The sequence below is a fragment of the Mytilus californianus genome, unplaced genomic scaffold, assembly GCF_021869535.1.
Source record: "Mytilus californianus isolate M0D057914Y unplaced genomic scaffold, xbMytCali1.0.p SCAF_15, whole genome shotgun sequence".
Lineage (NCBI taxonomy): Eukaryota > Metazoa > Mollusca > Bivalvia > Mytilida > Mytilidae > Mytilus > Mytilus californianus.
Window position 1 is genome coordinate 26,294,497 of NW_026262637.1, and position 27,960 is coordinate 26,322,456.

Sequence of the window (27,960 nt, forward strand, 5' to 3'; positions counted from 1 at the left end):
CTTTAAACATTCAATGTCATCCATTTTATTTTTTATACTTCCTTAAAAGACAACAGTTCTTTAATCAAGTATTTCTCCGTTTAATTCCTTCTTTATCCACAGATAACACACAAATATAAGTAGTCCAAGTATGGTTCTAAATCTCCAGGTGAATGTAAGCCTTAAAATTGTCAAGTAATTTTGAAGTTTTCTGTCACCAGTATCTTCTTTACTTGACAGTTACTTTGAAAACAGATGCTTTCTCCTGATTTTGATAGGTTTTTACAGATCATGTAACAAACTAACGCCTAACAAATACCCTGTGGTTTCCGTGTTGTCAATATTTTCCCATGTTGTTAATTGGTGTAATGTGTAGTAATTAATGACAATACAAGGTAAATATAAGATCATTACAATATATATGGTCAATCTTTGCACTATGAATTGTCTAGAGTGCCACAAAGCAACATTATACCACTGACATTACCCAAATGTCTTTAATATGCCTCAACACAATAAAGAAGTCAGTCAAACTTGTCCAAATGTGCTCATCCAGGACTAAGTAGTAGTCAGTCAGACTTGTCCCAATGTGCTCATCCAGGACTAAGTACTAGTCAGTCATACTTGTCCCAATGTGCTCATCCATGACTAGTAGTAGTCAGTCAAACTTGTCCCAATGTCCTCATCCAGGACTTAGTAGTAGTCAGTCAGACTTGTACGTCCCAATGTGCACATCCAGGACTTATAGTAGTAGTCTGACATATAACAAAACAAAAAGCTCATGAAAAATTCTAGCCTATAGTCTGATAGCATACTGTATAATGATCTACAACATAACACCATGTCTAATGACTACTACAACACAAGGAACTTTCCAAACTTGTCCCATTGTCTTTTATCCTGTAAAACAACTTATTTTTCCATAAAAATGATGATGATGATGATGGATGACTGCTTAACGTCCAGTAGCAAAATTAATATACATATTCAGGACAAGAACATGTTAATGTAATATGAATCTTTAACCTGCTTAGTACTACCGGTATACCAACATGAGACGAATTTTTAACGTGCTAGTTCAAAAGGTAACAGTTCGCAGGAAGACTTGTCACCTTATCTGGACACGTTATACCGACTCTGAGCTGACCACTCTTTGCTCTTACTACTTAATGCCGCATATTTAGCGGAGAAGCAGCAAATACCAATTTTAAAGTCTTTGGTTTGACGTGGTCAGGGTTCAAACCCACGACCTCCCACACTCAAGGCAAACATGCTACCATGAGACCAACAAGGCGGTACATAAAAATGAACCTGTCCTCATATCATCAATAGCTCATGCCTGATAATTTCTAACTAGCTTGTCTTAAATGCTACAAAACAACAAGCTAAAAAGCTGTATACTAGCCACTTGTTTAATCATCTAAAAACCACTTTATGCTAGATACTTTATGTTCACTGTAACAGTTATAAGGCCTAACTAAATATGCCAGACATAAGCATTGTGTCAGATATAAGTGTGGAAACCAATGCCTTTGCCACTTAAGATATATTTGAATAAACAGAAATATGAACTGCATGTCAATTACACAGCAACCTTCAACAGCACAAAAACCCAAACCAGACATCTAACTGATGTCAGATACTAGCATTATATCAGTTATAACTGTTGAAAGGCAAGACCTTTGCTAGATACTTACATTATGTCAGTTATATTTGTTGAAAGGCAAGATCTTTGCTAGATACTAACATTATGTCAGTCATATTTGTTGAAAGGCAAGACCTTTGCTAGATACTAACATTATGTCAGTTATATTTGTTGAAAGGCAAGACCTATGCCAGACACTAACATTATATCAGTTATATTTGTTGAAAGGCAAGACCTTTGCTAGATACTAACATTATGTCAGTTATATTTGTTGAAAGGCAAGACCTTTGCTAGATACTAACATTATGTCAGTTATTTTTGTTGAAAGGCAAGACCTATGCCAGATACTAACATTATGTCAGTTATATTTGTTGAAAGGCAAGATCTTTGCCAGATACTAACATTATGTCAGTTATATTTGTTGAAAGGCAAGACCTATGCCAGATACTAACATTATGTCAGTTATATTTGTTGAAAGGCAAGAACTATGCCAGATACTAACATTATTTCAGTTATATTTGTTGAAAGGCAAGACCTATGCCAAATACTAACATTATGTCAGTTATATTTGTTGAAAGGCAAGACCTATGCCAAATACTAACATTATGTCAGTTCTATTTAGTACTGTTGCAAGGCATTGTCTAAGACCTATGCCAGAAAATAGCAATAATTGAGATATAACTGTGTGAAAGACATAACTTATGCCAGTCATTACCATTATGAATGCTATTAATGCTAAAAGGTCAGGTCTATTCCAGACAATAGCATCTAATAATGTAAGGTAATCACATTATGTCAAATATAGCTAGGTGAAAGGCAAAAACATGTGCCAGATACTGCTGTTGTAACTGATAATACTGTGTGAAAGGCAACAATACTAAGATACTGCCATTATGACTGATATTACTGTCAGACAACTATCTTATTCCACAGATGATCCCTTGTATTAGTTTTTGCCAGACAGTTTAACTTTAACTCCTTTTTGACTGTCTGACAAATAAAAAACAAAAAATATCAATTAAAAACAAAAAGTATCAATTAAAAACAAAAGATATCAATTAGGACACTGGCCCCTCACTGAAAGACATTCAAAACATAGGAACCTTATCATGGCAGACGTCTCCCGCTTTGACTCTTGATGACATAAATGATTACTACTTATAATTGCCATGATAAATCTGAAATCCTATTTTCAAACCTTTTTAAAAAATTCAATCCAAAGTTCAGTTTATAATTCCTAAAACAACATTTCCATTATTACTGAGTACTTAGCATTTAGATGAAGATTAAGATAGGTTTTAAATATAATTGTTAGGTATAGAATAACTTAAATTACGAAGAATTTCACAACTATTATTGAAATGTTTGCACTGGACACTAATTCAGACTTTCTCAGAACATGTTCACATTTTTGTTCTATTCAAAACAACTTCCCTGCAAACTTTGGTAGAATAAGTAATAGTATTTTTTCTGTTTCAAGTATTTGAATGAAAAAAGCTGATATATGTGTTCTAAACACATTTCCCTATAGTGTGTTCACTTCTTAGAAAATCATAATTTTTTTAATGTACATGTACTAACTTTTTTGTTTTAATTTCCAATATTTTTGAAAATGGATCTAAAGTAAGTTTACAAGAAAACATCAAACTACAGACAAAGTACTTTTGTCCTTTATTTGTATAACAATCCCACGCTTTTTAAACAACTCTACATTTTAAATCTCTAATAATTAAACCTTTTAAAAAAAATAGTATTCTTAGCACACCTATTACATAATTTATGCACAATACATTTATTAAGTATATGAATGAATAAATGTGAACATATGTGTCCTTATGGATTAAGGCTTGCTGCAGTGAGTCTGATAGGGAAAAAATATTTACTTGTATTATTACAATTATAATTTATTGATAAGGAATGACTAAATAAAAAAAAATAATCAGCTGTTAAAATTAACCATTCTTTTAAATTATTAGAAAAGGAGGGAAAAAACCCTAAAACAAAGCAGATGACATATATCTGTACCATTATGTCTGCGTACCTGTATCTTAAATTCAATACTGTATGAATAAAAGATGATGTGGAGTGAACATCAATGAGACAGCAACCAAACAATATAAATACCCAAAACAAATCTAGAGATAAAAAAAACAGTCTGAAACAATAGACACTGTTGTCTGAATACAAAAGAAATGATATGGGCATATCCATCCATGACAAAAAATCATTACATGCACAGAAAAAAGAAACAGTGTTTTTTTTTTGCTGTTCTTCATCTCAAAGTCACCTTATAATTCATTATAAAATGCCTACCTCAAAATCATATTCTTCATGTAAATCTGGTGACACAAAACAGCACACAACATCATCTGGATTAAGCTCCTCAAATGACTGATTTAAAAGTTTCTTCTTGCCTTTTCTCTTTGAGCCCTCCCTACGATTAAGTTTGGGTGAATGTAATGACAATATCATGGCTGCCTTCATACGAAATCGTTGTGATGAGGACAAACGTGGAGATATATCCTCTGGTGAATGTACATTTATTAAAGGAGTCTCAAAGCTTGATCTGGGTCGTCTCCTCTTTTCTATATCCTCCTCAATTCTAGATAACCTTCTTTCTAAATAGAAATCATCCTGTGTTTGACGTTTTGAATGTTCAGGTTCTTTCATAGATATATGAACTGGTGGTAAAGGAGCTCTACGTTTCTTGCCATAGTTAACAGATGTATTGGGTAATCTTGGGGAGTCACCAGAGGCTGACACTGGTGACATGTCAGACAGACTCTGACTATCCGACGTGGATATCAGTTGTATCCTTCGATTACCAGCAATATCATTCAAACATTCGTATGATGAGCAAAGAGAATCTTCATCACTCAGTTGTAAATACCTTTTTTTATAAACCCCCGGGAGGCTGCGTGTTGATAGGGTGGGACTATCAACCACCTCCAGAGATTCAGATGATGCATACTGTCTGTATGCCATGTTTACCAACGTATATTCATACTTTTTAAACTAAATGAATTCCATCACAAAACTAATATCAATCCATCAAGTCACATGTTTCCTGCTATTTATAAATATCCAAAAATCCATTGAAATGTACATAAAAGTTGTAAAATTCCTCAGTCCTTTAATACAATGGTTAAAAGTTTTTGCATTAAAGTCAATTATGTTGATTGTGATTATAACTCACCTGGTCATTATTTTAGGTAAGAAATAAACAACTTTTTACAGGTACAAAATTAACACCTCCAGGTAAGAAACCCAATATTGTCATCCAAGTGAAGAAAATTTATCATGAAAACATATCTACCAGTCTAATTTGAAGTAAATGTAAATGTCTGGTTATTCATATACACTACAATGATTTTACATTAAGTTACCAAATTAGTCAAAAAATGGTGTCCCAGAAATGTAAGAAATCAGACCAAGTATATAATATTTCACATAGTAAAGATAATTGATTTACCTATGGTTATTCCAGTCACAAATTATCCTCAAATTTGAAATTAATATTTCACTTTGAAGAAATTGCATAATTATGTGTGATAGTTAGAGTCGATCATTATCTTGGAAGTTCATCGCATACGATATGAAACTTTCTTTTATGAATGTACAAAATTACCTCTATATATGGCCAACACTAGGTTCAGTCAACCAAAAACATCTAGTATGTCAGAAAAAAATCCTGAATTATTTACTATTTTCACACATACATAACTCTCCTTAAGAAGTCTAAGCTTTATAAAATTATGCACAGCACTTAAAACTAATCTCACTGCCGATCAAATATCTCAACCCTGACTTTTTAGGTCTTCCACCTCTGTGACATGAAAAACTTTCTGGACTGAAATCAACACCACATTTTAACCAAATCAGCTGACCGCGTCCATGAAATTAAAACACTGCCCAGCTGGTTGTCCAGATAATCTGTTTGGAATGTTATATGTTCCTATTGTATTTTGTGTTTACCTTAACAAATCCTTAATACTATATTCCTGTATAATTGTAGTATTACAAAAACAAACTTGTTCATCCCACATGTTCAAAATTGTCATACTATTGTCATTTAAATACTTGTATATCTATAAATTCCCTCTTGTTATAAATGTAAATAAATTTTATCGGGAATGAAGTCCCACTTATGGTTCTCGTTCATAACTTCTGTATATATCATTTACTTGTTTAAACATTGATTCTATCAGCGATGGTATTACAATACAACACAACGAACATGCACAAAGTCTCCGCGTCTAGACATCACTTTTGCATTAATTTGTTGTGTTTAGACATCAATATAAAGTATAATTTTAACTCCAGTTGTAATTCCTATGATTTTGTTGTCTTATTCGGTCATCTTTGTAACTAATGTATGGACTCAATTTATCTTATCAGAAACCTTTAGTAGGGAGATCCTGGTAAAATACTGTCCAATATTACATCCCTTCAGATAGATCATGTATATTTAAAATTTCTCTTGTTTAAACTTTCATGGTTTATCACAAATGATAATACTAACTTGATTTTAATCTCCATATAAACATTAGATACATAACTTTTAATATTAAAACTTCATAATTAAATGTAAATAATTTATGGACATGATAGCATATATAATACTGTACATAGTGAAAGGAAAACTTGTACAATGTTCTTTACACTCACGCCACAGTATAAATAAACTCAATCATATTTCCATTAGACTCGAGAATAGTGCACAAAAGGTCACAAGCTGTATATCCTTTAAACGTAAAGCGAAAGATATAGTATGGTTCTTAAATGCACATCATGTTCATATTTTTATCTCCCGACTCAAGAAATATTGTCAAACATTACATTTCAAATCAATAGAATTAAGTATGTAACAGAACTTTTACAATGTTTATGTATTCTATAGAGTTTATAATCGTTCGATTTACATATATGCTATTTTCAGCTTTGAAGGGATTTACGTATACAAAAATTAAGTTTCAGTTTGACAAGATTATAAAAGTGTCTCATTAATAACATTGACTGAATTCTTCGTCACTTCACTTTACCCCTGCCATTCACCAAAGAATATTATGTTACTAAAGTGTCCCATTGGGATATCCCCTTACTTCTTATAGTGAAAAAAATATATGTTTCATGTTTGTTATGTGCTGTAACTACAAGTTCTATTTTGAGAACTGTGACATTAAAGAAAAGGGAGATCTACAATCCCTTCATAACATATATATTGGGACCCTGTTATGCATAATTATTCCCCTTTTTGGTCCCTTTCAAATGAATGATATGATTTATACTTATACAGACCTACCAACTCACTTCAGGTAGAACTCTGTTTATAATAAACACCAATTATATCTAGTTGAGTCTTCCCAACTGTTAACATACAAATAAATCCTTGTACCGGTAATAAAACATTAATTCGGCTGCCACAACCAACTAATTTACAACATGGTTGTATGATTAAAAGGAGACATTAGATGATTCATCAATGAGACAGCAACCAAATGGCAAAAAAAAATCAACTTAGATGTCTGATTGATTGATTATTGATTGTTGGTGTTGAATGCCAATTTTAGCACTACTGGCTATATCTAGGCAGCCAGTATTTAGTGGTGGAGTAAGCCAGAGTGTGTGATAAGAACAAACAACCTTGGTCAGGAAAATTAGCAATTCTAGTCAATTAAGAACCCCAAACCTCTGTATTGACAGGCTAGTGATTGCTGTATATGAACTAGTTAGACCACTTGGCTACCGAGGCAACCTGAAATGTTTGCATATATACATGAGTAAATGTAATTTCAAATATAGAAGCAATTCAAATTAAATAACCAACTAGTAAATAATCTGAACATAAGACGTCAACTGGTCTAGGATCTTGTTATATCTTATTCTATTAAACATTTATTTCATTACACACTGGACGATTTTTTATATGAATATCACTGAGAATTTTTCCTATATCTTTAAGACTCTGCTGGATATATAAAATCAACAAAAAAAATATTTAGAAACAAAATTTATTTTCAATGAGAGTAATATACCATATTACTGGCTATATTATAGTTCTCCCCTTTCCATGAAGCATGCAAAAGTAATAAAAAAAGACACTGCTGTGGTTGAATATAGCATTAATATCACTTTAATCAAATATTAGTTTTAACTGTATCAGTACCTAAAGACCATGACTGACCTAAGATGCATGTTCCTAATGATTAAAACTTCAGTATATATCTATGTGGTATATTTACATAAAACAACATACAGTCTCTTCCATGTTGACAAAGATCTACATACATTTTTCACTTTATTCAAATAAATAATAAAACATAATAAGATGAATTTATATCAATTATTAATTATCTATTTAGTATTTTCGTTTACAACCATATTGAAACAAGAGTGCACACGCTGAAATGTCTCGCCTTCTTTAATAACCATTGATTTTATGTTAATAGTCCTAAATACAAAGCTTTACTACTAGTAACACATAAACTTAACATGATCCAAGAAAATGAGGTCAAGGTCAGATAAACCAAACGAGAAATACATGTACACCTTACAATCATTCAATAAACCAAACATAGTTGACCTATTGCTTATTGTTTCTAAGAAACAGTCTTAAACAAGAAAACTTAACATTGACCAATGAACCATGAAAATGAGGTCAAGGTCAGATGAACCATGCCAGACAGATGTGTACACCTTACAATCAATTTAGGCATTAAATATAGTTGACCTATTGCTTATAGTATCTAAGAAACAAACTTAACCATGAAAACTTAACATTGACCAATGAACCATGAAAATGAGGTCAAGGTCAGATGACACCTGCCAGCTAGACATGTACACCTTACAATCATTCCATACACCAAATATAGTAGACCTATTGCATACAGTATAAGAAAAACAGACCAAAACACAAAAACTTAACTATAACCACTGAACCATGAAAATGAAGTCAAGGTCAGATGACACCTGCCAGTTGGACATGTACACCTTACAGTCCTTCCATACACCGAATATACTAGACCTATTGCTTATAGTATCTGAGATATGGACTTGACCACCAAAACTTAACCTTGTTCACTGATCCATGAAATGAGGTCGAGGTCAAGTGAAAACTGTTTGACGGCCATGAGGACCTTGCAAGGTACACACATACCAAATATAGTTATCCTATTACTTATAATAAGAAAGAATTTAACATTATAAAAAAACTTAACTTTTTTTTCAAGTAGTCACTGAACCATGAAAATGAGGTCAAGGACATTGGACATGTGACTGACGGAAACTTCGTAACATGAGGCATCCATATACAAAGTATGAAGCATCCAGATCTTCCACCTTCTAAAATATAAAGCTTTTAAGAAGTTAGCTAACGCCGCCGCCACCACCACTGCTGCCGCCGGATCACTATCCCTATGTCGAGCTTTCTGCGACAAAAGTCGCAGGCTCGACAAAAACTGAGTGTTGGTAGCATATAAAGTTTTATACAAATACATTAGAGCTTAAGACTTCTAAATGCATCATCAATGTCCAGATTTTAAATAATTTTGCAATCACTTCCTGAAATTAAGTCTTCCAAAAAGGTGGTATCATTAATAAGTTTTTACCCTGTGTCATACCTGCTAACTTTCCCAATTTAGGCATGAACTACATGATTATGACCCCTTATCCTGATTGCACGATCATGTATGTGAAAAAGCCTGAAAACACAATTTTGTTTCCAACAGACAACATTACTTTTCTCCAATGCCCATCTGTATGAAGGAATACCCTATTCATATATTCAAACATGTTAACTTTTCAAAATTATTCTAAGAATTGAGATATCTCCCTCTGGACATACATTTACTTTACTTTTTGCAGTAAATCATTATAATTGCTTAAATTTTGTTTTTCCAATAACTTATGAATTAATCCACTGAATTAAGTAAGGTAGCTTGAGCACTGTATTTTTCAAATTAAATGGAACAACTTCCATTTGAACCCACCTGGTTGACAGAGAGAGCAAAACACACAGGTAAGGGACATTCAAATGGAAGTTTTGACAATTAAGCAATGTTATAGCAACAATTTGTCATTTGTCATATTTTACCAAAAATTCTTTAAATGATTTTTTTGGTGTTAAATAACGCCACTTTTGGCTATATCCTGGTGGACACTTTTTATTGGTGGTTGAGGGCTAGAACCATGAACTTCAGTAGGTAAAATGGCAATCCTAGTCAATTTTTTTGTTCAGTGCAGTGAGCACTGAGTATTATAAAATAAGTGAAAGTCTGATTTTGCATCAAAGTTCTGTGGCACTACAGATAAAGATTTACACTGGACTCTTATGGCAATAATCAAACAGACCTGCTTATAAACCAAAATCAGTCTTCTTACTCACAATACACAAAACCCATGACAGTATGATATCAAAATTGCTTTCTGAAATCACCAATAACTTGGAACATGATGTTATATTGGTTGTGACTAGAAATACAAACAAAACAGATTTCTTGATCAGCGTTGAAAGAACCTGCTACAAGCAGGGTTCAAACTCACAACCTCAGTGTTGACAGGCTAGTGATTGCATGAAATAAACTACTTATCCACTCTGCCACCAAGCTTCCAATGAAGTTAAAGTGAAATAGGGAGATTTCAGGAGATTTTACCTCCCTATCAAAGGACCTTTCTTTATGAGATTTATAAATTTAAGAAGAAATATTGGGAGGCTCATGCTGATATCTTGAGTGGAAACTTGCAACATATTGAAGAAAAATTCAAATCAGATTGAAATAATCTTACTTTAACTAAATATATTGAACAAATCTTCCAAATATATATGCAAGTTTATTGGTATTCTCTTTAAATAATTATGAGATAATAACTAGTACAAATATAATACAGGTTACAAATCATTGAGTAACTGTTCTACTTTTACTTTGTACTCATCTATTATCGAACAATTTACTTGATCACATTCTCACGAACCTTGTATTGTATTCATGTCATATCTACAATTCCGATCAAGGGAATGAACTATTGTCAATTGATCATGAACAAATTTTGAAGAAAAGCTGTGAGACAAGAACATTTTTTGTGTTTGTGTTTATTAAAACTTTTTGACATGCAAGAAGTTTTGTCCCTAATGTGAGGGTACCAAAATTGCACCTATTTTGACAGTTTTTTCACCTACATTTATTCATGATCCAGACAAAAGTTTCCATTCTGTGTTTTTTTTTGTAGATGTATCCCTATTACTATATAGTTCCACCAATTTGATTTTGAATCAATATTGAATCATAGAAAAATGGGTTTGAAACCACCTCCAAACGATCTATGATTCTGTAATGAGGAGTACCCAAATTGCATCTATGCTTAAATCACATCCGTAAAAATAAAAAAAAACTGATGTTTTGTTTATTTCTCCAAATATTTAGAACAATTTGACAATCATTTAAGTCTATGCTTACTATTCATCTTTAAAGAAATGGATACTTGTAACATATATATTTTAATATCATTTATAAAAGTTGACTTTTTGTGGACGTCACATGGTGACTTTTTAGTAGAATTACTTTTTCCAGTGGATACTTCATCCGTTGATATATACTGTGAACGTTTTGTGTATATCTAAATATATTTAACTATGTTGAAAGACGTGCATAATTTCAAATCATGAAAATACAAATTGTTTAGTCTCTAAGAAAACTTGTAAGATTTCCGTTACTGTTTTTGTTAAAAAGGTGCAATTTGGGTACTTGGGTACTGTGACGTTATACATTTACTAAAAAAAAAAAAAAAATGTTTCAGGGGATTTTCAAACCCACTATATGATCTATGCATTTTTCAAACAACTTTTTTTTTAATTACTAAAAATTTGTGGTCTGAAAAGTGTGTGTGTGATGGAGGGGAGGGGGAGGGGGTTGTCTCCCTCTGGTTCTGCTCAGTGATACTTCTGTGGTAAAGATTATTACTCAAATCTGAGACTATATATAGTAGTCTCAGCTCAAATGTACTTGGTGAATCTAAAGGTCATCAGGATTACCATACTATATATATACAGACACTTTTCTATTTTTATATTATACAGACCTAAACTTCAGAAGGAACCTTCTATACATTTTTTGCTTTTTTTCACTATTGCTAATTTTTGCGTGCTTTACAGAATTTCATTGACCTTAGAAAAGGGAGGCAATTATTACCTCTTATTCTCCTGCTATTATTTATTATTTAAGTAAGCACTTCGTCAAGTTTCTAATTTTATTTTTATTTTGAAATATCTTTTACTTTATACCTTTGGACATCCAGCAACAATTTCAATTATCTATATTAGCCAACTGATCAAATTCCATATGAACAACTGGGCTTTCATAACCCTGAGGTTAAAATTCAGATGTTTAGTTAATTGTTTTTTTCTTCTGCTTCAAATGGTACCATTTTTACTTTGGTACATTTTTGCCTTATTTATTTTTCATACAGCAGGCTCAAATTGTACCAGCTCTCTGGGTTATTTATATTTATTTGTTTATTAAACCTCTGGCTCTTTAATAAATGAATTCAACACAGATGTTGATATGGGACGACCATGGAATTATTTTGATATATTCACAAATATTTTGGTTGATAATTAAAATATTTACCTACTATAATGACCTTATTTACCATTTAAAACCTATGGATACTTCACAATCCTCTCCTGTATCATGTATTTACTTATCTTGTCAAGACATCTAATGTCTCATTAATTTGGTGACTATAATTCTGGTTCCCCTCCCATTACACAAATTTCCACCCTCTTGTTATCATTAAAGTTTCTGAAACTGTTAGACTTTCAAGATTTGTTTATGATTAATTTTTTATAACATCCACTAGAGGTCCGTACCAGTACATATTCATTTTTAAGTAGTAATTATAGAAATCCATAAATTTTACATTTAAAATTCGTTTAAAATAAGACTGCATTAATCTTCAATGGGAACTTAAAAGGTAACGGATGGCCTGGAAAGATATTGTGTGTGTTATTATATATCCCCAAATTATACAATGCTTTTAAAATGGATGATGACTAACTAACAAATTTCACTCTCTTCCCTTTCCATAAAAACAAACCACATAGATGCAAATCTTTAAACCGAGCTGACTTTAATAGGAAAAGTGGCAAAATCCATTTGTAAATTAAGGCATCTCAAGAAAACAAGACTAACAGGCACACAGCTATAGAACCAGTAAATGAGTATGTGCAAGAGTAAATATTACTGTTCAGATATACTTTCTCTGAAAGACTAAATATGTACAATCAAAATAAAGATCCTATTAAAGCATGACATCATACCAAACAATCTGACATCCCTTTCTAAAATAAAGAAGAAATTGCTTTTTAAGATACTTTTACTAGTGTCTGGAGACCACATGTTGATCTGTAGATGTCTTTTTTTATGTCAATGTGTTGTTGTGTTGCTGTTGCATTGACAAATGTCGAGCATTTCCTAATACTCAGATGAAAAATGAAGAAAATAAAGGAGATGATTGCATGTACCAAAATAGGATTGATTGATTGTTGTTGTGAAAAAGAAATTTTAGGACCTTTGGTTATATCATGTTCTTATTGGTGGTGGAAGCTGGAGTTCCAAGATAAAACCAGGGACTTACAGCAGGAAAACTGACATTCCTAGTCAATTAAGATCAGAGTATAACCCACCTTGCCATGTGTGGGTTTAGAACTTAAGTGTTGACAGGCTCAGAGTGATCATTGTAAATGAACTAGTCAGATTTTTCAGCCACTGAGGACCATTAAATAAAATGAATGAGATGTTGGGTATACATTAATGAGACAACAACCAAATGACACCAGTAACAATATGTAGAGGCCAACTATAAACTCTTAACAAACAAGACAGGTGCCTATGTTAATGAGACAACAACCAAATGACACCAGTAACCAAATGACACCAGTAACCATATGTAGAGGCCAACTATATAGTCTTAACAAACAAGACAGGTGCCTATGTTAATGAGACAACAACCAAATGACACCAGTAACAATATGTAAGGGCCAACTATATAGTCTTAACAAACAAGACAGGTGCCTATGTTAATGAGACAACTATATAGTCTTAACAAACAAGACAGGTGCCTATGTTAATGAGACAACTATATAGTCTTAACAAACAAGACAGGTGCCTTTGTTAATGAGACAACAACCAAATGACACCAGTAACAATATGTAGAGGCTAACTTTATAGTCTTAACAAACAAGACAGGTGCCTATGTTAATGAGACAACAACCACATGACACCAGTAACAATATGTAGAGGCTAACTATATAGTCTTAACAAACAAGACAGGTGACTATGTTAATGAGACAACAACCACATGACACCAGTAACAATATGTAGAGGCTAACTATATAGTCTTTAACAAACAAGACAAGTGACTATGTTAATGAGACAACAACCAAATGACACCAGTAACAATATGTATAGGCCAACTATATAGTCTTATAAAAAAAGACAGGTGCCTATGTTAATGAGACAACAACCACATGACACCAGTAACCATATGTAGAGGCCAACTATATAGTCTTTACAAACAAGACAGGTGTCTATGTTAATGATACAACAACCAAATGACACCAGTAACAATATGTAAGGGCCAACTATATAGTCTTAACAAACAAGACAGGTGACTATGTTAATGAGACAACAACCACATGACACCAGTAACAATATGTAGAGGCCAACTATATCGTCTTAACAAACAAGACAGGTGACTATGTTAATGAGACAACAACCACATGACACCAGTAACAATATGTAAGGGCCAACTATATAGTCTTAACAAACAAGACAGGTGCCTATGTTAATGAGACAACAACCAAATGACACCAGTAACAATATGTAGAGGCCAACTATATAGTCTTAACAAACAAGACAGGTGCCTATGTTAATGGGACAACAACCAAATGACACCAGTAACCAAACAAGAATGTGTCCATAGCACATGGATGCCCCACTCGCACTTTCATTTTCTATGTTCAGTGGACCGTGAAATTGGGGTCAAAACTCTAATTTAGCATTAAAACTAGAAAGATCATATCATAGGGAACAGGTGTACTAAGTTTCAAGTTGATTGGACTTCAACTTCATCAAAAACTACCTAGACCAAAAACTTTAACCTGAAGCGGGACAGACGGACGGACGGATGAACGAAAGGACGCACAGACCAAAAAAAACAGAATGCCCCTAGGTGGGACATAAAAAATATATAGAGGCTACCTATATAGTCTTAACAAACAAGACAGGTCCCTATGCATTATGTAAAGTTCTAAATCATCTCAACTCTAAAGAGTTTTGAATAAATTAAACTGAGATTATTAAAAAAAACTTCTAGATAGTACAGATATAGATGTGACAACCTCCTTTTATCATAATGTCAGAAGTGAACTTTATTAGTTTTTTTGTGGCTTAGGCTAAAGCTACAGCTTCTTTTTTCACAGTATAATTTCATCTTAGTATCAAATTATGATATAGTAATATCTACATATCTGATTACAATCGTACAAAATTACAAATATTACAATAGTAATGTTATATCTTGCAACATTCCTGCATTTCTTTAAATAAGCATCTCCTTTGTTATGTATATCTAATTCAAATATATTAAATGAAGCTTAAATTTTCAATTTAAAGAATTTATAAGTTTTAAACAAGAGGCTTATTTGTGTTTTCATCTTTACATATAATTATATATATATACAAAATATATATGAAAAGCTCTTCATTTTTACAAAAGCAATAAAAAATCTTTTTAATGATAAAAAATTAATAATGCAAAAATATATATTAGTACTGTATTGATATTTAATACATTGTAAATACTATTTTGTAGAACTGTAGCAAAGATGATAATTGCTACTTTTATCTAAATTTTTTTCTCAAAGATTTTTTATTTTACTGTAATTAAAATTCTTGAAATCACACTGTACAACATATAATAACCAGAATATTGATATAAATAAATAAGAAGTTAAAAAAAACATACCAGAAGGGATCCAGATTTTTTCAAATTCCTTAAAATACTAAGGAAATTCATCAGCAAAAAATTATGATACACCAATTCCGTAGAACAACAATATTTATGAATGTTGACCCCATATTGACCTGAAACTGACACTATACCCTGGAATTGGCTAGAGGGTATATTTTTAACTTTTAACTTTAATTATAGTATGATATAAGAAGTTGTTAACATTGTTAAGTCATCCAAGTGAGAAATTGATGAACTTATTTGACCAAATTTAATTGACTTTTGTATAAGAACAACATGGGTAGATTATAAAATGAAGTGATACATTATGGATACTTTTATATGTGGTCATAAGCAACTGTATGTCTCTATTCAAAAGTTGCACAGAACATGTAAATATTTTGCTTTTTAATGAAATATTTGATACCAACTGTGTTTCATTTCCGAAGTTAATTAAGTTTCATACTGAGGTAACATACTGGGGCTTTTTGTTTGATGAGTTTCAGTTAATGTATCTCTTATAGCTAGTCTATAAATTATGATTGCAACAAGTTATATTTATTCTGAAAATATCTAAAAACAGATAAAACATGATACAAGGAAAAAATTGTAATCTCTATCCAAGAGGTTTTTCTGTCCTCTCCAAAACTTACAGCATCAATCTGCCTAGCAACATAAACCACAAACATCAGAGGAGTAACCTGCATTAACTGGTACCCCATCCTTAATACTGGACTCCTGCTCTATCAACAAAGTGGCACTGTCCTTATTACTGATAAAAATTAATAATTAATCTATATTTCACAATGTCCCTGGGTGTGTTTGATTACTCCCCATTGTTGTGTTTATCTTAATTTTCCTAATCATAGATATATGACACTACTTATACAGATAAAAAAAATTCAAGTGTTTATCCAAATAGTATATCAACAGGTACTTGATATTACAAAAATATTTCTATACAATTGTGTGAATTCAGAGATAAAACAAGAGATTTCCGTAAAGTATTAAGACAAAGATCTGTCCAAATATTGGTGGACTTAGAGAGGATTGAACAGACTTTGTAATGTTACTTTGACCTAATGTTATGTCAGGGATCATCCACAGATACAAAACCTCTACATAGGAATCTATGTGAAGCTGACCGCATAGTTTGTACTTTGAACAACTACAGATTTCTAGCATTCTGCATGTAACAGTCATATTTACATCTATCACATGTTGTCAAACACGTAAATTATTGAAAAAAAAGTGTCCTCAATTCAAACCTAGCCATTTCAATATCAAACCATAAGAATTTGGCAACAATAAGCAAGCAAGTAAACAAAACAATAAATAAGTCAATAACATCAAAAGTACTTCACAATTCGGCCAAATATGTACTTCATAGATAAGGACTATCTTGATATCATTAACCGAGAAAATAGCACAACCAGGACAACTCTGTATCTAAAATTTAATAAATAAGGTTGATTCTTTTAACAATAAATTTTAATCCTGAAAATTCAGAAATTATTGCGAGGTGTTTATTAATGTGAATAATGCAACTGAGTGAGTATCACAATAATAAGAACTTGCATTCTGATATCTGAAGCATATACCTGTTTGCACATTTTTCTGAAATCGCAATAATTTAAAACTCGCATTTTTATCCTTTCTTCAAAAATCGCAATAATAAATGCACACAAGGTGGGGGGGGGGCTGAGGCATGTAAAGGAAACTTAAACATGAATTTATAAAAATTTTCCTATTCTAAACTTGATTTCCCCAAAAATATGGTTTCTGGATCTCATTAGGCTGATTATTAAATCTGTTGTTTATTTCAGTTTTATTCACAGCATAACCAGTTTAACAGAAAACAGTATGTTGACATTGTGTTTTTTACTATTCAGCCAAACTTTTACAATAAGTTCAAAGTATTTCCATGTATATCTTATCTCTAAATAGAAAATAAGTCTACTTCCTTAATACATCAGGTCATTCAATATAAAAACAAAATCAAATATCTTTTTATCATATTTGTTTGAAATTCATCTTTTTTGATAAACTAAACTTGAAATATTCAAATAAATTTGGAGTGTTTATTTAGATAGATAAAATTTGAATTTGTCTAATATTTATCTGTCATATCTACTTTCCTTTTATCTCAGTAACTTGAGCTTTAGATATATGATTTCTTACAAGAACAAGGTTTAAAAATACTTGGAACTAAATAAAGTCCTCCTAGACATTCTGTGTAAATTTTGCCTAATTTCATCATTACCATATGGGATAACCAATACAAATGAACTAAATCCATTCAAAATTTCATCATAGGTATTAAATAACATACAGTTGTTTTCCGATATTTAAAGACAAGATGTCAACAGTAAGATTCAGTATGTATATTTCGAAGAAGTTTTGTTATTGAGACTTGTAAATAAAATTTTTAATCTTATGGACTATAATGAAATCAACAAAATTCCCATAAATTTCTCAGCATGTTGCACTTTTAAATCCTGTTTTGGATGATTTACTAGGCATTCTTTTCTTTATGTACAAAATAACTACGTCATGATACAAACATTTATTTATTTTAAGTGCATGATCTAATATTTCTTCTTCAAAATATTGTGAGACGTGTCAATTTAGTTTCTCAGTTTGTCAATGTTTTCATATTAAATATTTTTGATTCTATCTGTTTTCAAAGATGTTCTGCTAACAAAGCAAAGTAACAAAGCAAAGTAAGCAAATGGTTAAACAAATGTATAATTTTACATGTGATATAACTGTTACTTAAGATTTATACCAAAAGATACCTCAGGTACCAAAATCTCGGGATTAAACCACTTTCTCTTTAAGATTTAAGTCAGATTTTTGTTCCCCTAATTTCATTGAAATATGACTGTCCTGTTGCCCATCATTTCATTTTTTTACAGAAACCTACCGTGTTACCTTTGTAACTATTTCATTCAGGCTTCAACCTTACATAAGAAATCCATATTATAAGCAAATTCTGTTTTCATTTATCACAAAAACTGAAACACTATACATAAAAAATATTTATTTTAAGGTCAAAAATTCAAATCTATGATCACCACTTTTAATGTTTTTTCACAGATCATCAAATTTACATCATGTAACGTAAACAGGAGCAGATACAAAATATTTTCATCATAAAACTTACAATAAAACTGTCACCCGACTGGACTACTCGGACCACACATTAGTTAATAGAAATTCTGTCATTCTAAATGTACCGAGATCTCCATATATTTACAGTCAAAATACCCTTGAGCAGAAATTTAACTAAGCAGAAAATTTTATTTGTGTTTTAGAAATATTATTCATGAAAATTTGATACATGATAATAAAAGTATTGCTTTTACCTATTATTATATAAAGTTGGCTGACAGAGCATGAAATTCGGTAAGTACACTATATTTTTTTTAAATATCAACTGTATCAAGAAAGGTAACTCTAGTTCTTCTTTTCTAGTGGTTGGAAGGCACTTCTTTGTAGGGTGGTGATTATTTATGAAAGATAGCCTGCACTATTATAGGAAAAAAATTATAGAGATTGAATGCATTACAGGGGGAAGGGGGAATAATAAATTGCTCCTTATGTTTTTGATTAAAAGTTTTTATTACCTCTTATTTCAGCTTGCCATGAAATAGTTTCTTCATAATATAAGTTCCAAATGGAAGAAATATTTTGTCAACAAATATTACAGAATTTGTTCCTTAAAGATAAGGGTTTAGAATATTTATTCCAACAGGAACAAATATTATGGCATTGTTTTTCACAGAGTTTCCAGGAAAACAAATATATGTTGACAAGTGGAGGATTTTACATTAAAGATTGAAACCTTCTACACTAAAGCACTTTTATTTCCTCTATATAACAGGTGTGCAGAGGACAACAGAGTGATTTTATCAAATAAAATAATGTACTCACAGGTAGATGTAACAATGTTTGTAATTTATAAGTTGTCTGCCCTTTACGAAGATTACAAAATTCTAGAAACGATTGATCTTCTGTACATCTGTCTTCCAGTAATCTGTAAGGAAATATTAATGACACTATGATGTTAATTTGTCAAAAAAATTCACTTGTAAATCATGTGAAATGCATTGTTGTTGTTGTTAAGTTGCTGTCTCATTGATGTATACCCCATATATTATTTTATTCATATAAAGTTAAAATTCTACTTGTCTGATGAATTTTAACTCTAATTTACCCGTTATGTTTTCAAGCCCTTTTTTACATGAGTAGCTATGTTTAATCTAATAACTTTATGTACTGTCGAAACAAGAATACAATTGTTGAAAATAAACTTTTTGATTGTTGCATTTCAATTTTTATGTAATTAAATTTTTGTATGGTGGGTTTTAAGTCTCTTGTGCTATTTTTTACATGTGTAAATTCTCATTCTATTGTAAGGTATTATTTGTTCTTACTTAAAAAATTTCACAACAGGTGAAAAATTATAATTCACTTTAAGCTTTTGATATGGAATAGTCCTGTTTAGTTTTAACAGAAGTTTGTTCACTTTATATAACTTTTACACATGGAGGTTCTAAAAATGTCTCATTCAGTGACCTAATGTTTGAATCAAGTAGTTTTTAACTGATTTCATTTTTGATACTTTAATATTGTACACTTACTTCCTTGCTTTAGAATAGTTCTTCAGATAATCTTCATACAGATTCCAAAATTTACTAGAAAAAAGATTCCCTGCAAAACAAGAGAATTTGACTTCTACAGTTACAGATTATAACAAGACCGATACCAGGTTTGGACCTGCGTCACTGTATGCAATTAATTGAGGTTCATGTACAATGAAGGATGACTGGTCATTCCCTTTCATTGAAATCAAGAAAACTTTAACAAAAACACTCTTCTTGATTATTGAAATATGTTACACTCTCTTAAGTTGTTAGGCTTAACACTTTACTTTACTACAAGAGAGGATTTTTCCAATAAAACTGCAAAAAAATCCAATAAGACTGCTTTTGCAATAAAACAACAACAGAATTTTGAATAGTTTATTAGTAACTCACATATATTTCAGGGTTAAAAAAAGTTTTAATTAAATAAAAACAAACCTGCTCTGGCACCATGACAAGAAAGTCATTTATTCATAAATTCAATCATTTGCATTCTAATCGGTAAAGTAAATTACCTTATGACCCAGTAAGAGAGTCCTTTCCTTTGGACAATAGCGGCCATATCTTGACTTATCACCTTAAAGTTCACATATTTATCAAAAGAATGGTTAAGTAATGGATGTTTATTGATAATTGATTTCCAATCAAACTGTGTCCATTTATAGAAAAGAATGCCTTGGGTGATACATTTTAACAATCAGAGAAATTATATGGGGGCTTATCGAAAAGTGTATTGGTTGACGGTATTAGTAATGAATAGTCTATATAGCTGGCATTAAATTTTAAATACATTTAGATTTTAAACGGAGAATTTAATGGCTAGGGAATGATAGCAATTGTATGGCCTTGTCAGGTCAAGTGTTTCACTGTAATGTACATTAACAGTGAAACAATCTGAATGAAACAATTTGAATGAAAAAAAAGGTGGGGAAACTTAAATTCCAGCAAAGCCCTTTACCTATTTATACAAAAAATGTGGGGAAACTTAAATTCCAGCAATAAATAATATTATTTGCCATTTACCTATTTATACAAAAAAGGTGGGGAAACTTAAATTCCAGCATTGCTCTTTACCTATTTATACAAAAAAGGTGGGGAAACTTAAATTCCAGCATTGCCCTTTACCTATTTATACAAAAAAGGTGGGGAAACTTAAATTCCAGCAAAGCCCTTTACCTATTTATACAAAAAAGGTGGGGAAACTTAAATTCCAGCAATGCCCTTTACCTATTTATACAAAAAAGGTGGGAAACTTAAATTCCAGCATTGCCCTTTACCTATTTATACAAAAAAGGTGGGAAACTTAAATTCCAGCATTGCCCTTTACCTATTTATACAAAAAAGGTGGGGAAACTTAAATTCCAGCAATGCCCTTTACCTATTTATACAAAAAAGGTGGGGAAACTTAAATTCCCAGCAATGCCCTTTACCTATTTATACAAAAAAGGTGGGAAACTTAAATTCCAGCATTGCCCTTTACCTATTTATACAAAAAAGGTGGGGAAACTTAAATTCCAGCATTGCCCTTTACCTATTTATACAAAAAAGGTGGGGAAACTTAAATTCTAGCAATGCCCTTTACCTATTTATACAAAAAAGGTGGGAAACTTAAATTCCAGCATTGCCCTTTACCTATTTATACAAAAAAGGTGGGGAAACTTAAATTCCAGCAATGCCCTTTACCTATTTATACAAAAAAGGTGGGGAAACTTAAATTCCAGCATTGCCCTTTACCTATTTATACAAAAAAGGTGGGGAAACTTAAATTCCAGCAATGCCCTTTACCTATTTATACAAAAAAGGTGGGGAAACTTAAATTCCAGCAATGCCCTTTACCTATTTATACAAAAAAGGTGGGGAAACTTAAATTCCAGCATTGCCCTTTACCTATTTATACAAAAAAGGTGGGGAAACTTAAATTCCAGCAATGCCCTTTACCTATTTATACAAAAAAGGTGGGGAAACTTAAATTCCAGCAATGCCCTTTACCTATTTATACAAAAAAAGGTGGGGAAACTTAAATTCCAGCAATGCCCTTTACCTATTTATACAAAAAAGGTGGGGAAACTTAAATTCCAGCAATGCCCTTTACCTATTTATACAAAAAAGGTGGGGAAACTTAAATTCCAGCATTGCCCTTTACCTATTTATACAAAAAAGGTGGGGAAACTTAAATTCCAGCATTGCCCTTTACCTATTTATACAAAAAAGGTGGGGAAACTTAAATTCCAGCAATGCCCTTTACCTATTTATACAAAAAAGGTGGGAAACTTAAATTCCAGCATTGCCCTTTACCTATTTATACAAAAAAGGTGGGGAAACTTAAATTCCAGCATTGCCCTTTACCTATTTATACAAAAAAGGTGGGGAAACTTAAATTCCAGCAAAGCCCTTTACCTATTTATACAAAAAAGGTGGGGAAACTTAAATTCCAGCATTACCCTTTACCTATTTATACAAAAAAGGTGGGGAAACTTAAATTCCAGCATTGCCCTTTACCTATTTATACAAAAAAGGTGGGAAACTTAAATTCCAGCATTGCCCTTTACCTATTTATACAAAAAAGGTGGGGAAACTTAAATTCCAGCAATGCCCTTTACCTATTTATACTGTCTACTTTTAAATTGTAAAAAAGTTTTAGCATTTAAGATTAAGAATACCTTGATTCAAGTTAGTCATTTGTCTACAAAGGTTTGATAGGAACCAACCTGACAGGCACTGCCACACTTTCCATAAAACCCAACAACAACAAAAAAAAACCACATAAACCAAAGGCTCCATAGCAAAACTTGACAATTAGTGGATTTCAGAATGATGGAAGGATGGCGTGACATAATGTCTGACAGACCCATGCTGTATTCCCCCTCACTGAGTGGAAACACATAAAACTGAATGAATCCTGTACTTTGTTAACTCACTTTCCAGTAAGAATATTCATAAACATGTTTCAAGTGGTTGTAAGCAAATAAATTGATAGCAAAGTCTTGTTTCTTAAACACACCCTATATTTGTAGGCAGGTGTAATAGATAACCAGATTAAAATCTGCTGTACACAATAGCTGAAAACAAATGTTTTTATAGCAATCCAGAACACAGTAATAGGGTGTGTTACATCTAAGGTTGCATTCCAAAATTTATTGATACAAAAAAAATATTAATGTATTCAATATAAACAGAGACATATAATACATATATTATATGCCTCTGAAATAATATATAACTGCCAAAATTTTTAATATATTCAAAAATAAGGAGATGTGGTATAAGACTGAGAACAGTTTTCAAACATTTTTGATTTATTCACAACTTTCAGCCCAATATTGTGAATGAGATAATATTACATATATATCATAAATTATGCCAATTGTATGTTAATTTTATATATTTTTAAAAAAGATGACCTCGATATTTCTGAATAAAATTTTACTTTTTTAAAACTTTTATGCAACATTCCATAAATTATCTAAAAATAGTACCTTTGATTTAGAAAATGCTCACATATAAAAACTTTTTAAGGTGGTCTTTTCTTCTAGCATTCTTTCATAAGAAATAAACCTAAATTTTTTGGTAATATACATTTTTGATAGCAGCTGGAAACATAGCACAAGGTGATAAATAGTTTTCCATGTCAATAACTTTATTATATAATTAGATGCATTGATATTAGGCCTATGTTGTCATGGTCCAGTGATAAATTACACTTTAAGGTCAAATTCATAACACTCTAGGTCATATCAAATTTTTTTTCTTATAATGAAAAACTTATCATATTTTACCAACTCAAAGATAAAAATCTATATTCTATATGACTCAATTATCTGATTTTTGATTATGTATGAAATATTAAAAGGACTTCAAAAAGTTTGATCCTAACTTAACCTTGAATGATTTTTCCAGACATTACCATAAACCCAACATGACACAACCATAAACCTACTTTCATTTAAAATATTTCTCTTTTAATGAAGCATAATGTGGAAAATATTTTTTCAAGCAAAGAAAAATTGAATGTTTCAAGGGACATAACTCTACACAACCTAAAATGTTGTTTGGTGTAAACTGAATGTCTTTCTCCAAACACCCAATGACAGGAAATAATAGATACTAAGGCACATATCAATGCTCAGTGAGTTAAAATCTGAGTCAAAACCATAATTTGACATAAATTTAAATAAGTGCACATCATAATGCACCAAGTTTTAAGTTGATTTTCATCGTAAATTACTTTAAATTAAAATTCTAACCAGAATAGTTAAAGGACACATGTCAGTAACTGCTAGTAGTCCTTTGTTAATTTATGTATCATCGTCATTTTGCTGACTTTCTTTTGTTACCTATTTTGACATCGGACTTGGACTTCTTTTAAACTGAGTTTTACTGTGTGTATCGCTGTGTGTTTCTTAGGGGGAGGGTTGAGATCTCACAAAACATGTTTAACCCTGCTGCATTTTTGTGCCTGTCCCAAGTCAGGAGCCTCTGGCCTTTGTTATTCTTGTATGTTTTTTTAATTTAAGTTCATTTATATGTTTTGGAGTTTAGTATGACGTCCATTTTCACTGAACTAGTACACATTTTTATTTAGGGGCCACATTTATGCTAAGGACCACCTCCAGGTGCGTGATTTTCTCGCTGCGTTGAAGACCCATTGGTGGCCTTCGGCTGCTCTTTGGCCAGGTTGTTGTCTCTTTGACATATCCCCCATTTCCATTCTCAATTTTACACTTACAAGTGGAAACAGAAACCAGAGTGGAAAATATTATACAAGATGTCCCAACCCCCTTACTTTCATATGTGGAGCATAAACATCTGCAAAACATAATTTATTTTGCAGGACTGTAAAATTGTTGACAGTATACACATTCTACACAAGACTGATTCCTTGGCACATCATAGCTGTTACTTACCTATCTGTGAAGCAGAACTGTCCCAGGTCTTTAATACATCTTCAAACTAAAATCAAAAAACAAAGACAGTCAAAATATATTTTTAAACCCTTAACATTATTTTTCTTAGTAATTATATATAGTTTCAAAGTATCAAATGTTCTCAGGTTTGTATTAAACCATTAAACATTAACAAAATCTATGTTTAGATTGTCTGAAGAAAAGACAATTGGAAATTGTCTGCTGTTGATAACAAAATGCTGATATAAGCAATGACCCCATCTGCTGCCAAATTGCAATATCCAGCACAGAGTTAATATCCGTTCAGTTCTATACTACGTAACAATACACGTCATATTAAGTGGAGTATTGCTGAGCAAGTAAGGAACGGAGATGAACTGTGAGCATAAGATTTGTCTAATTGTTACTTCCTAATTTTTGTAATTATCAAATTGGTTACACGTACTACATGTCAGGGCCATTGCTTGGAAGGGGCATTAAAAGCAGGTAAACTACCCACTATTTTATGTGATATAACTTAAATTAGATAAATGGAGAATGTGTCCATGGGACAGAGATGATGCCCTCGCTTGCATATAGCATTATAAAGGGACATAACTAGAGAACTGTAAAAGTGACGCCACCCAAATTCGAACTTGATCTGTGTTTTATGGTAATAAGCATAGTGTATAAGTTTCATAACATTTGGTCAAGGGAAACTTAAGTTAGAGAACGGAAACCCATTCTTGGATGTACGGACGGATGTACAGACAAGGGTAAACCTTAATGCCCCTCCGTCACAGCGGGGACATAAAAATATTATACAGCACTTAGAAAAAATGTTATGGACTGAAATGGTACCATCATATCGCTAAAATGGTTTTACAACAGATGACTGGGAGCTCAAAAGATATAAAGTAAGTAAAACAGGTAATACACAGACCCAAATGCAAATTATATTTAACCTAAAAGTTAAAAAGAATCCTTAAAATAAGACGGTAATTAAGAGTTACATGAATCATTAAGTTTAACAAGACAATAACCAGTCATATCAAATAACACAACTGATATTTTTTATGGTTTACTTTTCTGGTTAAAAGGGTTTTATAAATACAAAACTAGGTTAATCAGCTTTGATAAAGCCATTTAAATTCAAATTGAGAAATTAAAGATACATATTTTTGACTGGTAAAATGTCTTTATGTGATCCAGTGTTAAATTGTTAGTGTCTTAAATGTCATGATAGACCTTAAGAAGTAAACTTCAGGTAAATATTTCTTTCATCATTTTAATTGATGAAAGGCAAGTGGGAAATATTACATGCATATTCAGGACAAAAAATATAAATGTGATCTGTTTCTGCTTTGGTAGGTATTAAACCAAAAATGTCCTGCCAATTTCAACAGGCAATAAAGGTCTGTCAACAGTGTCCTTACTTTCAGTATTTCTAGCAAAGACTGACTCATTTAGAACATTTTCCTCATTCATACATCATCTCTGGCACCAAAGTTTGACCAGCATTCAGATTTGTCAAAAAGAATTATTGCAGAGCTGTTATAATTAGGGAAAATGTGTTTTATTACATCAAAGAGTTTGTTGCCCTCAGAAAGTTCAAGTAAATTATTCCATGAATAGGATACTCTTTGTCATACAAAACAGGCATTATCCAGAAGGAAGAGTTACACTGTAAAAATTTAACTCACAATACTTCTATAATTAAAGTAAAAAAAAAAAAAAATAACAATTCCTTAAATTTCTTACACTAATATGTTGTCAGAATTATTTGAAGTAGTTGTGGTTAAGTTCAATGTAGTATAGAACAATCTACTATAGGACAATTATCATGTTCAAGGTTTGTTGACATAAACCTTGTCTATATCTGATAGTGTAATTAGCACAAAATCACTTTCTTTGTATACCATAGTTATTTCCAGACAAATCTACCAAATTATCTTAGGGATTCCATTTCAAGCATTTCACAACATGAAGCACAGGGTACTTTTACCCTTGTAAACAAGAGAATGATAAAACCTGAGTAAAGGCCATTCCATTTATGGAGTTCAAAGAAAACATAGAAAAGGGCTTTTCTAAAAATTGGAAAAGTACCATTCCACTACAAAGATAATGACACTCCTGTCATCTAGACATTATCATTATGAATAAAAGGATATGTTGGGTATACATCAATGAAATAAAATCTAACCATACAACAAAACCAAAACAAGACATCTAATATTCAAATAAAACTGTTGTCATCAACATGATCAATAGTCAAATGTCTAAACTCTACATCGACAAAGTCTACACAATTATGAATGAATTTAACAGGGATTATAAGTAAACACACACAAAAAAAAGTTTCCTAAACCACAACAAACAAAAAACCAACCATTGAGACAACCAATGACAATTAAGGTTCATGACTTGACACAGTCTCATTTACATGTCACAGGATATTTTTAGTACTCAACCCTCCCTTTTTTCATCTTGATCGGTGAATTACAAAAAGTATATACAAGAACAATTTAAAGCAGTTGAATAAAATTACTTAACTCTATAAAATGTGAAATACAGAAAACAAAAACACAAGTACAAGTAAAACAATATCAAATAATACTGTGTCAAAGAATCTTATAGTAAGATTTGGGTAGGTATTTATAAAATAACATTTGGAATATTGCAGGAAAAAGGGGGAGATGTAAAGACACAAACTAACAGTCCACAACAACAATGTGTCCATAGTACAAGGATGCCCCACTCACACTATCATTTTCTTTGTTCAGATGACCGGAAATTG

At 31.6% G+C, this 27,960-nt stretch overlaps 1 protein-coding gene across 24 annotated transcripts in view; it reads right to left on the reverse strand.

The window, feature by feature from the left end:
• Positions 1–27,960, reverse strand: part of LOC127725762 (rho GTPase-activating protein 20-like) — a 190,903-nt gene that overhangs the window by 86,901 nt on the left and 76,042 nt on the right. For 23 of the 24 annotated variants that reach the window (XM_052233001.1, XM_052233003.1, XM_052233018.1 and 20 more), the window contains 3 exons: positions 25,185–25,230; positions 20,278–20,347; positions 19,568–19,670 (listed from right to left, as the gene is read on the reverse strand). In XM_052233001.1, coding sequence (XP_052088961.1) covers positions 19,568–19,670; positions 20,278–20,347; positions 25,185–25,230 — 219 coding nt within the window. Of the gene's footprint in view, positions 1–3,937; positions 5,021–19,567; positions 19,671–20,277; positions 20,348–25,184; positions 25,231–27,960 lie in introns of those variants that run through there. The other variant, XM_052233004.1, reaches the window with a different exon arrangement.